General features: G+C 41.7%; 2 protein-coding genes across 2 annotated transcripts in view; one reads left to right on the top strand and one right to left on the bottom strand.

The window, feature by feature from the left end:
- Positions 1–209: 209 nt before the first annotated feature.
- nopchap1 (NOP protein chaperone 1) lies at positions 210–2927 on the bottom strand. Its single transcript, XM_068306917.1, has 4 exons — positions 2815–2927; positions 1507–1581; positions 1270–1403; positions 210–1161 (listed from the first exon to the last, which is right to left on the bottom strand). The coding sequence occupies exons 1-4, from the start codon at positions 2873–2875 to the stop codon at positions 973–975; spliced, it is 459 nt and encodes a 152-aa protein (XP_068163018.1). The 5' UTR covers positions 2876–2927; the 3' UTR covers positions 210–972.
- Positions 2928–3750: 823 nt separating this feature from the next.
- Positions 3751–14317, top strand: part of slc41a2b (solute carrier family 41 member 2b) — a 29602-nt gene continuing 19035 nt past the window's right edge. Inside the window, exons 1-6 of the mRNA XM_068307317.1 lie at positions 3751–3830; positions 5454–6127; positions 7285–7392; positions 9293–9364; positions 9897–10041; positions 10243–10389. Of these exons, the coding sequence (XP_068163418.1) occupies positions 5591–6127; positions 7285–7392; positions 9293–9364; positions 9897–10041; positions 10243–10389 (1009 nt within the window). The 5' untranslated portion in view covers positions 3751–3830; positions 5454–5590. The remainder of the gene's footprint in view (positions 3831–5453; positions 6128–7284; positions 7393–9292; positions 9365–9896; positions 10042–10242; positions 10390–14317) is intronic.

Raw genomic sequence — 14317 nt, 5'->3', positions numbered from 1 at the left:
TGTCGCAGTTGAGCTTCATGTTGTTAAAATCAAGATCTTGTTAATGTTCCTCATGGGTGACGTCAAATAAATCTGCTGCAAACCTGAACACTGCTGGAGAAGTCTCGGATGAAAATAAAGGGAGGACTCAAATAGGAAATCCCAGTGAAAATAGACATTTGAATTATGCAAACATACTGTATTGGTAAAATTCAACATCCACATGAAGGTCAGTCGGTATATAGACTTTATTTTCATTGCAATAAAAATAATCATTCGTTTCAGCTGCCTGAAAGTTTTCAGTGACTGATCCTAAATCAGGATCCTTCAGGCCAAAGAATTTAAATTCAATCCAGAAAACGTGAAAGCTTGTGTTATTCAACACCCAAAGGCTCATTCAATCTGGAGAGAAAACGTGACTATGGCAAAAAGTTCATTTGTAGTTTATCTGTTCTACAGAGTAACATTGTCCAGCTCTGTCCTCTGCGCTCGTGACGGAACATCCTGCGGAGCTGAGGTCAGAAGGCACGGGGTCACGCTGGAGTTTTCACGACTACAGTTTAACGTGGTTTATTCCCATCTGTTGGTTTAAGTCCATCCTCACTGACAGATGAGTGTTCATGTAAAAAAAATCTCTGAGCCTCATGAATGAATAACGACACAAAGCCTGAGCTCATGATAATCTAAAACAAGCTGATTCATGGCATTACATTTCACAACAAATACAATTAGAGGTCACGCAGTCAGCTGATTACCAGACTGGATGAGGTCATCACTCTTGTGGCTCCAAATGCACTTTTGCAACATGTCGGTGTACAAAATCATATTTGATGCTGTTCCCACAGGGAGTGAGACGTGTGTTTTCTGCACACAGGAGCTCTGAGCACATCACCTCTGTGGGGTAAATCTCACATGAGGTGAAATGTTTTATGACGGATCAGTTTAATCACCTCAGAGGGCGAAGACAATAAACACGTCTGTGGTTCCTCGTTCCTACGATCCCTGCTGATCCACAACTTGGATGTTAGCCTTCGTCTTCTTGACTTTATCTCCAGGTAATTTGAGGTTGTGCTCAGTGATCTCACTCCCTTCACCAGAGTCTGAGTCCTCTTCAGAGTCTGAAGTCTCCTCATCATCATCTGAGTCACCGTCTGACCCGCTGAGCTCCACCAGCGCCACATCCTGAGGACGGGGAGAAATCACACGACGCACTAAAACCAGTTTTCTAGCTCAATAGAGAGAAGCAGGAAAACCTCTTAGTTATTTTAGCACCAGCGGTCCTACACTCACCATCGCTATGACGCTCTGTGCCGCCTCTACGTTCTCAATATCAAAGCATCGAGCAGGATCTTCTTCCATCTGCTGTTTCAGCCTTTCATTGGCCTCGGATATCTGAGGCAGAAAAGTCTGTAGTCGCTCCAGCACTGCCTCACCAAAAGAAAACAGATCGTCACACCTCTGTGCTGAGTTTTAAAAAAATAATGAATATGCAAGAAATAGCATCAGGGGATGAATATTTAGCCTCACCGCTGCTTCTGGGAACTCTCTCCGTCTGCAGGGAGCTGCCACGCTTCGGCTTCAGGAGAAGTTTCTCACTGAGACCTGGCGGCACAAAGAAATTATAGTTACGGTCGAACCTGAGGGCCTGGAGTTTAAAAAAAAGACAAATGTCTGGAGTCAGAGAGTCAATATCACCACTGTTCACTGTGGAGAACCTTCTTTAGGAGTGGCCAGTCTACCAAAACTGACTCCAAGAGGACATTGATAGTTCTTTCAAGAGGTCACAAAGACCAGAACAACATCTGAAGCAGTGTCTCCAACCGTTTAGCTCCATGGTCCGGAGCTTTTTTCAGGTGCGGAGGATAAATAAAACAACAAAATAAAGTGATACGGCCAGCATGAACTGTTATTTTCTAAATTTCATAATATACGTGAATCCAATATGTATCAACTTTATTAGAAACGTTCTCGTAAAATTGCACCAATATTGATTACATCCCGCTTCAAAGCGGTGATGTATTGTAATTATCAGTGTTTGTGTGTTCGTTCGTCCATCCGTCCGTTAGTCCACCAAATATCACGCAACCTTTGCAGATAGAAAGATGAAACAAAAAGCAAATTACTCGGGCGGCAAAGGGGATAAAAATGAGATGATGACTATGACCATCAGAAAACTAGGTCAAGGTCAAATTTAAACTTTGACAAGCATAAAGAATGACTCATTGACAGATGTGGAGGAGAGAATCTGTAATTTTACAAAACAAAACAGTGAGACCGGACAAAAATGGAGAGTTTGAAGGAGGAAAACCTCTGCTGCACAAAATAAAGCCCTGCAAAGGCTCACGTCTTCTGTTGACCGATGAAACAAAAACTCTGGACCTGCTTTGAATGTGTTTCCCATTGCATCTGGCACAAAACTAACACAGCATTCCATAAAAACCTCATCATTCTGCTCTAGCAGGAAATCCTGAGGGAGAATATCCGGCCATGACTTCATGACCTCAGGTCAAAGGTTACTCTGGCTATGCAGCAGGACACTGATCTGAAACACACCAGCAAGTCTTCCTCTGCATGGCTCCAAAGAAGCAAAATATAAGTTTTTGAGTGGCTGATTGGAAACCCAGATTTAAACCCACTGAGATGCTGTGGCATGACCTTCATCGGGCAATTCTCTTTTAAGTATAGTGAGTAAAAATAGCTCCAGCCATGATTATAGAAACTGAAAATCATTAATATTATCTGAAAAAACAAGTAGCTAACGTTTTCGTTTACAATTACGGCATACATTAATTTTTCTATCAACATCCAAACCACTAATAATAATAGAACTCTGACCTCCTCCGTCGCCACATGTCAACAAAGCCTGTGAGCGCGTTTTCTTGGTGTTTAATTCCATGTTAGACGAAACTCCACCAGGTGTTCGTAGACATGCGTTAACAGTGAGACTAACATCCGGATACCGGAAACGAATGGCGGTATTTTACATCCCTGCAGCGCCCCCTGCTGTTCGGGAAGAACTTTTGAAATTGGCCCATGATGGTGATTGGGAAGATAACGCTGAGCCGACACAAAAAAGCATTTGAATAAATAAGGTATGTCGAAAGCTTAATTCCCCACTATAACCAGGAGTTTGTAAGGAATCGGTTTGCTGCACTGTGTTCTGTGTGTTTCGTGTTAATGCTGCGATTGCGCACTACGATGGAGCTATGTACAGTATGCCACTTCTCGTGGAGAGATGACGGTGTAACAGGAGGTCTCACTCTGGCATACCTTTGTTGCGACGAAACACTGGTCTACACGATTCAGAGTCAATTCAGTTCGTATAAAGAGTTTCATAATTACCTTCAAACATATTAACCAACAGTACTATAAATTCTCCCTAGGAAATTAACAATTGCAATTAAGATGTATCAAAACCCAGTACAACAAAGCAAACCATCCCTGTGCAATTTCCTCCGGGATTATTAAAGTATCTATCTATCTATCTATCTATCTATCTATCTATCTATCTATCTATCTATCTATCTACACAAAGTGCATTTTTATATTGGGTATCTGTATTTACTCATGCAGTAAGCTACATGGAAATAAATGGAATTATCATTTTGCGAATCGAGCCAATCCATATTCTATTGTCAGATCACAATAGTGTAGCAGTAAAACCCCCTCCGATAGGATAAACTCCCTAGGTTCGGATTACTCACCGTTTTTTTAAACGGAGTCCGCCATCTTCTCAACATAGACGAGCTTTGGCCTCACTTAACGCTGTGACGCGGCTCTCTGCCTGTCGGTCTGTCACTGAACGATAGTCGCATCTTCCCTTCTGGATAAAATGTCTCCGCAGCAGAAAGGTAACAAACATAACTTAAAAAACACAACTTAAAATTCATGACTAGGATAATTATTTTATTCCGTACCCACCTTCTTGCTAACGCAGGACAATTCAGTCTCACGGCTAACGTTTAAGAAACTAGAGTCGTGGGTTGTTTTTTTTTACTGCTCTGATTTCTGTGCAGCTAGCTAACATGTTTCAGCTAACATCAACAAATATCCACGACTAGCCAGATGTGTTGACTCCGACTGGAAACATTCACACTCACTGTGAGAGTACATCTCATGAAAGCCCAAACGTATGGCGTAAAGCTCTGCGAACGGTCCTGACTATCATGGGATGTAGTCTAATGATGTGTAAACTAAGTTCTCCGCACTGCATCATCACCACAAGACAGTCATAGCATGAAGAAGTTTGGGAGACGCGTTCTGTCTGATTAGCAGCATCATGTTTAATTTAAATGTGTGGGATGCCTGTATTTAAGTTTACTGCTTCATACTATGTTCACATCAGGCACAGATGGCGCTTATAGTTATTAAAAATTCTACTTGATCAAACTATAACAGTTTCAACAACCCAATGTACCACATTTTAAATGGTTTTCCTTTACATGATGCTAAATGCTATTTGAACTTCCTGTTTGAGTCTCCAGGTGATGCAGCCTCTTGCTTAAAAATGCTTCTGGTTATTTGTAGAGAACCTTTAGCAGCTGTGACCTTTTAGACACACAACCAGGCCGCTGGTTCTGGCCTGAGGAATCTCAGCACATTCCTCGTGGACAAAGGCCTTCAGTTCTGGAATACTCCCAAGGTTACCTGCTGCCACTGTCCATCCATACACACATTTTCTTGTTTTCTTCATCTGCTTTTCCACCTTGCGTGTCACAGCTTATTCCAGGTGGCTATGGACATGCTGCCAGTGTATCGCAGGGCCACACAAAAGACGAACAACCATTCATGCACACACTCACACCTAAGGACAATTTGGAGTTGTCGATTCACCTCAGCTGTGTGTTTTTGGAGGTGGGAGGAAGCTGGAGAACCCGCAGAGAACCCACGCAGACACAGAGAGAACATAGATCTTGGTGTGAGACGCTATCTGCTGTGTCACTGCACCGCCCCCCTGATGCAACGGCTTTCTTCAAATTTCACAAGAGAATTTTTTTATGCCATTTGAGTCATACGTCCAAGACGTCCACTAGGATTATCCAGGACTTACTCTGAAACAGCTTTTGCACAGATGGGGAGATTCTTTCTTGTAGGATTTCCTGAAACTTGATGGAATCCTGGATAGCAGGAAGAAAAGCATAAATTTGTGATACTTTTTGAATGATATCATCACTTTTGATTCAGACTCCTCTGGTTTAATTTCTTCTTTCAGTTCATTTTAATGTATTTATGTTGTATCAAATCCCAACATCAGTTACATTAAGGCGCTCTCCAAAGAGAGCAGGTCCAGACTGAGTCTTTATTCTACAGAGATTATCATTTTTACAAAGCCAGTTTACAGGACTGTGATACAGGTGTGTCCTTAACACAGAACATACATTTCTTGTAAATTGATTCATTCATTTGTTTAATCTTGGTGTTTTATAATCCTTATGTTGCTTCTGGCTCCTGTCCCCTCTGTTCTCCTTCCTCAGACTGATGGATTCCAGTGATTGATTTCCAACATGGATTTCGCTCCTGAACCAGTATAAACCAGTTTGCTGTGCATTATATTAATACTACTCTTAGCCTGGATGGTAAGAGATGAGAGGCTGCAGCCGTAGACCACATCATGAGTATACCGAACCTGGGAGCAGCTCTCGGGGAGTCTCTGGGGTCTAACCTTACTGTCCGTATGAGTTTAACACGTGGCGGGTGGAATGCTCTCTCCCTGAAGTCTATGTCCTCCGGGTGGATCGCCTCTCTGTTCCAGACCATGGTCCCTACTGGTTATACCAAGCTTCATGAGGAGCGGCTAGCGATGGTGGACCTTGGTGTTGCACCGGAGGCTAACTCGCTGCAGAACGGCTACAGACAAGAGACGGCGCACATAGACGGCCGGCGACTCCTGGACAGGGCATCGCGCTCTTCTTTGACTTTATCGGACTGTGGAGATGGAGGCTACTCTGAAACAGAACCCATGCTGGCTGAAAGGAGGCTGTCCGATGAGGAGGTAGACGCAGAGGAGGAAGAGGCTGAGGAGCGTGAGACTCATGTCCTCAATATGCCGAAGGAGTCACCGCTGGCCATGGCGCTGCAGATACTGGTGCCTTTCTTGCTCGCTGGATTTGGAACCGTATCGGCTGGAATGGTGTTGGACATTGTGCAGGTAATCCAAGCTACACTACAAATGTTATTCAGACAAAATCCAGATTAGTTTAGAGTTCAAGTCAGGATTCTTTCACCACAGGTGAGTCTTATTGTTTTGTCGTGCATATTTCCTTCCTATCATTATTAATAACAGAGTTCCACAGAGACGCCCAGGAAGAGCCTGACGGGGCAAAAACTTCAGTCAGTCAGGTTGGAAACAAGCAGGAGGTTTATGGAGATGACTTGATGTGGAGCTAAACACTAACAGGAAGTGCAGGTGAAGTGTGAGCCTGAAGGCTCACTGTGTGCTCATCCGTGTTGAAGACAGGAGGAACACCTGTAAATAAAACTACGCCTGCTGTTTGCTTCAAATACGTTTCAGACAGATCAGGATCAGACTGTTTACTGTCTGCTAATATATAATCTACCTGTCAGACGGCATCACGGCACACACACACTTCAAATAAAATATAACAATATAATATACTGTATTATAATATGTCAGAAGATACAGTATTTTGTTACAGCGTGACTGAGACATTTTTTTTGTTAACCTAAGGAGGGATCTGTTCGTTAACTCATCGTCTTGCTGCTCTGCACACGTCTAAAATCTCCACACGTTACCTTTAACTTCAGCTCCATTTGTTTTGGCATCTTGCAATAAAAATAAAATAATTTAACTGAACTTTTCTCCAGCGTATTTTCAGCTCTTGTAACTCATATGACATCACCAGTAAAATGTTTGTTTTAAAGATATCTATATTTAAAAATCTTGCTCTCGGGTGTGTGTTTTAGTTTTGATAAAGAGAATGCATGCAGATGCAGAAAAGGTACTTCCTCCAAATGAGATTGATCCTAAAAGATCATTACATTGCAGTGCAGTGATCATTTAATCACTGGCGTTCATTAATACACAGGTTACGATATTTCAGCTCCTTGTGCCGTAATCTAAGGGAAACAAACACATCCCCTCAAATGAAGATGATACTTGATTTGAATTCATGACAGGATGTTTGATAAGTAGGTTGTTGATGTTTCTACAGACAAAGCAGGAATTTGTCTCAGCTAAATGACAACTTTTAATTTTAATTTAAATGTTAAAGTTGTAAAAGTAAATTAAGAAAGCAGTTTGTCAGAGCTGTTTTAATGGGGTTTTTTTTTGTCTGTAATCTGCAGCACTGGCAGGCGTTTCAGTACATCACAGAGATCTTCATCCTGGTTCCTGCTCTGCTTGGCCTCAAGGGAAACCTGGAGATGACTCTCGCTTCGAGGCTGTCTACAGCGGTGGGACACACACACACACACACACACTCACACACAGTTCCATTATGTAGTCTGGGGAAACAACGTTTTTTTTCTCACTTTGAATGGATTTAGCTGTAGTCTCTAAAACGTAAAGGCAGTCACTGTGCAATAAAAGTAAATTGATTCATGTGATGTAGCCAACAATCAATCTGCATGAAGGAACTGACATCTATTCTAATCATGAAGTTCAGCTTCTTCCAGCAGGTGTTTGTTTGAAACAGACACAGACGGCAGTTTTAACAGCGGTTCATCCATTCTTCTTTTAGCGGATGACACATTTCATTGTCTGACACAATGTGTTGTTGTAGTAATTTGATGTCATGCTGCAGTGACTCAGCATCAAATTAAGTGTATATTTTTACATTTTTGCTGAGTCAACAGAAAATGTCTCTTTCATTTAATCGTTGTTGTTGTTTTTTTTTGCTGAATGTTGAAAAAAAAAAAGCTGGATGGAGCCGTCTCCTGATGTGGACGGTACACAGAACACACTGTACAGTGTGTGTGTTTGTTTTTGTGGAGTTACATAAGTGTTGGGGTGGTGTCTCATCCCCTACCAGCTGAGACTCTGCCTGCTTCCAGTTATGACTCCTCTCAAAGACACACTGTGTGATCTGTGCTCACAGACAAAGCGCTCTGGTGGGTAACAAGCTCCTCCAGGTTCTAGTCAGAATGACTATAACCTGGTCAGAGGCGTGTCTATCTTTAGAGAGGAGAAGGACAGCTGCAGACAAGATGGTTGAAAAGTTTTCTACTTTTGAATTCTTTCAGCAAAAACTTAAAAGAAGGGCAGAATGGAGGGAGCAAGTTGGTTCGGTTAGTTCTTAACGCGCCCCTAAGTGTTCGTCTCCTAAGTGCTAGAAGGAGGATAAGTTACGGAGCAAAGTGTGCTTTTTGGATAACTTCTTAGAGGCTCAGTATTTACAGTGCTGAGTCAACACAGAGTCACAATCCTGGGGCTTTGCTGTCGGTCGGCGGACTGTGTTTGTTCTCCTCAGGCTCAGCTGTGAAACAAACACTGATCCACATTGTGGGAAGATAAACAGTTGACAAGACTCTTCTTGCTCACCACGTCGACTTCTGTTACCCCCCTATCACCACCACCACCACCACCACCACCACCAATGAAGTGAGGAGTAGGGACGTTGTTTCCATGCGCTCCATCATCATGCTTGTAATATTTTTTTTTTTAACAAAACTTCCTACACACCACAAACACACACTGAGGCGGTGCCCTGCTTTTAAACTGTTCCTCTCGTTTAGATGAGTCTGATTCCATCGGAGTCTTCACGTTGATATATTTGCACTCGAATGTGAAATGTTTCAATGCAAAGATACAAATAAAACAAGACTTTAAAAAAAAAAAGACATCTACTAGGACTGCTGTGTGAAACATTATGGTGTGTGTGTGTGTGTGTGTGTGGGGGGGGGGGGGTGGGGGGGTTCATTTCCAGAGCAGGTCTCAAATGTTTCACAAATAAAGCCTTGACAAAACTTTCTACACACAAAAACCAGGTACGGAAGTTTCCATGGTTACTGTTAAATGGACACTCTGAGTGGGAGTGTCTCAGATAAGGGGCTCTAGGTCTTAACTGAACAATTGAACAATCCCGAGGGCGGGGGGGGTCGTTGATATGAAACTAATGGCTGATAATTATAATAACGGATAAACACGGAGTAACAAGAACCCAACCTGTGGTGTGAACCTGAGTGTTTGCTGCTCGTAATATTTGGATTTTTCAACAGGTCTTATTCTTTCTGTTGTTCATGGAAAGAAGCTTTATGATGACTGAAGATTTTTTTTTGGGGGGGGGGGGTGTGTTACGTATTTCATTTGTCGTGAACACTCATCCTATTGGTGCTTTCATCTGACCCATCACAGGTGAATGTGGGCAAGATGGATTCTCCTATAGAGAAGTGGAATCTCATCATAGGCAACCTGGCACTAAAGCAGGTAAACACACACACACACACACCCTCATTGAAATTTTTGATAGACACTCATTACACATGTAGCCAGTTTAAATTTTTTATTGCTATATTTTTCTAGATTCTGTTACACAAATTAATTTCTTACAGATTAATTCATTTAAATTATTGTAATGGATAGTTTGATGTAACTGAATTTAATAAAGGCAGAAGCTCACACACATGCATGTCGTGTTTTCATTATTCTATCCGTGGCTGAAAGTGTGTAATGTTACACTGATTATCCTCATTGGTTGGACTGATGGACCGTCGTATTAATCCTGTCTGTGCAGTAACACTCTGCCAATCATTTACCTTCATACAAATGAACACACCGTAACATGCACACTCCGGAGAGCTTGGAGCTGCTCGTCCTGTCTGTCCTGCAGCAACATCACAACATTATGCAATGGAAAGAAAGTCACATTTATACAGAGCATTACCGAGGGCTATTTGACTTGATATTTGCTCACTTTTCTGTGAATTCTGCTGCCCCCCCCACCCCCCACCCCCTCCAGGTTCAGGCCACTGTCGTGGGCTTCCTGGCAGCTGTAGCGGCTGTGGTTCTCGGTTGGATCCCAGAGGGAAAGTTTCAGATGAGCCACGCTGTGTTGTTGTGTTCCAGCAGTGTGGCCACGGCCTTCATAGCCTCCCTGCTGCAGGGTAAACAAACACACACACACACACACACGTCCAGCCACTGATTTTCACAATAAGCTGTTAGTACTGTTGCTGTCAAGAAGCTGGTTCTTTTTTACAGCTTCAGTCTTCATAAATGAGCTCACAGGCTGAGAGACGTAAATAATGTCTCTAGTAAAGACAACAATCAGTGAAATGCTCCTAAACAACTGCGTCATTTTTCAGGTATCATCATGGTGGGGGTGATTGTGGGTTCCAAAAAGACTGGCATCAACCCAGACAATGTAGCCACACCCATCGCTGCCAGTTTTGGGGACCTCATCACCTTGGCGATCCTGGCCTGGATCAGCCAGGGACTGTACAAGTGCCTGGGTATGTAGACCAGAACGTTTCCCTGCTGCGGCCCTGAACACATGGTGTGATCCGCTCACAGCATGCATCATGTACTGACAGTTAGAGCAGACTTTCTGCAGTGTCTCCTCAACAGTTCAACATACAGTGACAGTCGTACCTCCGGCTTAATCTGGTCTGTGACTGAGCTCGTAAGTCAAACAATATTTCCGCATTTAAAATCACTAAAATGATTTTAATACTTTCCAACCTTGTAAAAAAAAACCCAAACAAACCCTAAATTATGACTAAACCATATTTTTATAAACCAACAGACATGCAGACTTTATCTGTGTATAATTGATAATAAATACTACACAAGCAATGATAAAAGTATGAAAACAAACGCAAAAGTCACGAGAGCACACGAGCCACGTCTTCACTCCACGAAAGAGATTGAGATTCGGTCTCAGCTGATGTTGTATCTATCCACCAACTAGCGTTGGTGTCTCGAAGCTTGGCTTGTATCTCTGATTTTTGTTCGTATGTCAAACAGAAATATGGACAGCGAAGGCTCATATCTCAAAAAACTTGTATGTTGAGCTGCTCGTATCTCGAGGTACTGGGGTACTTGATATATTACATTGTGTGGTATGGGATTAGTTACAGTCTGCATTGTCTTCAGTTCATTGTGTGTGTGTGTATGTGTGTGTGTGTGTGTGTGTGCGCGCGCGTGTGTGTATGGCTGGTACATGGAAAGATACCAAGACAGGTTCAGAGAAAGTGCTGAATTTGTACTTCTTTTTTATTGACATAAAAGCAATGGCCGGACGCCGCCGTCGGTACATCGTCTGTAGTTATGTCATGTCAGGTCAGGTCAGGTCATGTCTGGCCTGAGCCCGACTACTTCTACACACATGTCAAATGTTTGATATGTAGGAGTTGTGCAAATGGGATTTTTCTTTTTTCAAAGGAGTCTGAAGTTGGTCGCCTGCCAAACTAGACAGAGTGGATTCACCCACATGTCAACTTTACTGCATGATAATATATAATGTGGTATTTGTTTAGGTTTTGAGTTTTGCTTCACTTTTAATGTTTCCATTGAAACATTTTGTTTAGCTTGTCAAATTTACTAACTTTGGAACGTATTTATTGTACATTGTAGCTTCACCAGAGAATGTAAATGAACCATGATAAGTTATGACTTCTCATGGTTCATCTACATGATAAAATTAAGGATAAAATTAACAGGTTTCTTACGTGGTGTCAAAAATGTGAAATTCATTTTTATTATCTATTTTTTTAACTTTGAAATTGAAAACCATTGAGTGCCCTATATCCATGCTGACGCTGCACGATAGCTGGGGTTTTAGGGAGTCCATTAACTTGTCAACGTGTGCGGTCTACTCAGTCTGTGATCACCAATGACGGGGAAGATTTTCCAACAGTGATGAACAAAGTTGTCATGGTAACCAGTCAGAATAATGATTTTGAATAGTTGGAATTCAGGATGAGCCGTAGGAAACTGGACTTTACCAGTTTAATAGGATTAAAGAAGAATCTTTAAAGAACAAAAAGCAGAAAACTTCTCAGAATTACTGCTGCCTCCTTCTTTCTTATTATGTCATGTTGTGTTTTGACAGTGTTGCATAATGGAAGGTGGCTCAGCTTAATTTATGTGAATTATTAACCTTAAATACACTGTGCTCATAGCAATCGTTGAGTGTTGCAGACTGGTGATCAGACTCTAGAAGCAGGTGTTTAAATGTAGGACCATGATTTTTCTTGGTAAGCACATTTGTTACGCCTTCATAAAACTGTTTTAAGTCTCATTAGGATCTGCGTTCACATCAAGCCCCAGGCTGTGATGAAGTTTTTTCCGTAGGCAGATACATCTTGACTGGCTGAATCCAACATCTTGGGTGTTCTTTGTGGCTTCCCTGAAACCACAGATTTCTCTTCTGCTTGTCCTTCACTCCCAAACTCTTGACCTAACTTAGACTTCATGTCTCAACTTGGTTTTTCCATCTGTCATGGGGGAACATAGTCAGGTTTAAACCTGTTCGATCAATCGATAGGTGTAATTTTTTTATGCTTACAGATCATTTGCATAAAGTGAACTTGAACTGGATCAGTGTTACAAAGCAGAAGAAAGAAAATCACCCTACAGTTAAAGATGACTGAGACATTTACGTGTACAACACTCATGCACACATCTAAAGATTATGATAATAGTAAAAAGCAATGCCAAAAACCTAATGTATATTTAAGTCATATTCTACTTTTCCAAAAAAAAAAATCATCAAAATACATTCATTCATTCAAGTTGAAAAAGAACTGCTTAATAATAATAGTTAAGTTAAAAATAACAAACTTACATGATTGAACAGAATTAAGTGATTTTAAATGCAACATGTGAAAATTTTGTTCGTTTTTCATAATCAATTTCATGACAATAATCAAGTTTGCTTAAAATATGTACCATATGGCATATGGTCCAGGTTACCATTGTTAGAAGCTTTGAATAGAATGAACATGTTTCCTGGTAAACTTTCTTCAGTCGGCCAGTAGAGGTCGCTCCTGCCTCACTGTAGTGGGGTTGCTCTCCAGCGTCAGAACAGACCATCTCTCTTCACCAGACATTCCTCCTGATAAATTCATAACACACCCAGACCTGTGTCGCCCTTACACAGGTCAGGGAGCTGGATACTCAGGTGCTGTTGCTGGTTCCCATCAGGAACCACTCCAATCGTAGACACCCTTTCTGGTTTAGTTGTATGATGAAAGGAACAATTTACCTGTAGTGCTATGATCTAAGCACACCTCAGGTTTCAGATTCCCCTGGCAGGATCGTACAGCAAAGTTGTCTGGTGGTGTCAGTCTCAGGACTGTTTGTGTATCTGTGGTTCCTGAGCACAGCCATGCCTACATCACTGTTGATAATTCTTTCATTTTTGCGGTAAAGTGAAGAGAAGAGATACTAGCAAGACCAAGTAGCCGCAGGAATCAAGTGTATTTCAACCCAGGACTGTAACTGACAGGACTGTAACATACAGTACATCTTTAGAAGAGTGACTCAACGATGGATTCAAGCTGAGATAATTAGAATATCAATGCAAGAAAATGAGAGAGAGCTAATGACCATGAACAGTATTTGTGTGGTTACAACATAGTCAATGGAAGTAAGGGACTGGTAATTGTAGCGTTAATAAATCAGGTTTCATGGACACTGAGACACTGACACCAATTACACCTGCAGAAAAGACTGAGGATACGATATTCAATATATGAAGTTGTTTTGTTTTTGTTTTTTTATTCTCCACATCATTACATTGAGCCTGGAAATGACTGAAGACTGAAAAGAATTGCAGGAAACACTTTCCACAGTCTCGTTCTACCAACAAATAGCAAAAGCTCGTAACCATAGGTTTGAGGCTCGGAGCGTAATCTGGTGAGTAGATTGGAGGCTTTTACGACTCACCGAGATGTGTCAATACAATCACAGCATTGTTTTGGTCCTGCATCGCTCTACCTGCCCCTCCTCCGTATCCCCATCACCTCTGATCCCTTTAGACGTCTGTTCTCTGAATGAAGAAACCTGCTGCAGCTGAAAAATGAGGACCAATGTTGAACCTAATCTAAGTAATCCTAACAAGATGTGCAGATTATTACTGCTGGGGAGTTGTTTAATACATCATAAGAACATCATTTGACTTGTCAATAAAGACTATTGATTAGCATTGCTTGTAGGGATTGATGCTCCTTGGATTTTAAGAATCATAGTTGATTCCTCGCTACATTAGGACTTGCTTTATTATTGTACTGATAATTTAACCAAGGCTTCTGTCCTCCATCGTTCTCCATCTAACATTGTCTTCCTCCTGACTCATGGAGGCCTGACCCCCATACCAACGCTAGAATATGCTGAACAGGTTATCTCTTTTTCTAATCCTACTTCAAATGCATAGCT

This window comes from Antennarius striatus, chromosome 22 (genome assembly GCF_040054535.1).
Source record: "Antennarius striatus isolate MH-2024 chromosome 22, ASM4005453v1, whole genome shotgun sequence".
Taxonomy (NCBI): domain Eukaryota; kingdom Metazoa; phylum Chordata; class Actinopteri; order Lophiiformes; family Antennariidae; genus Antennarius; species Antennarius striatus.
Note: the sequence above shows the minus strand (reverse complement) of the source record. Positions and strands in the feature narration are given on the sequence as shown.

Bases quoted from the DNA above. Each gene is read 5' to 3' on its own strand.
- nopchap1 (XM_068306917.1), bottom strand. From the start codon at position 2,875: ATGGAATTAAACACCAAGAAAACGCGCTCACAGGCTTTGTTGACATGT. The intron at 1,582-2,814 runs GTCAGAGTTCTA...TTGTGCCGCCAG, and splicing joins GACATGTGGCGACGGAGGAG to GTCTCAGTGAGAAACTTCTC. The intron at 1,162-1,269 runs GTGAGTGTAGGA...CCCCGTCCTCAG, and splicing joins CACAGAGCGTCATAGCGATG to GATGTGGCGCTGGTGGAGCT.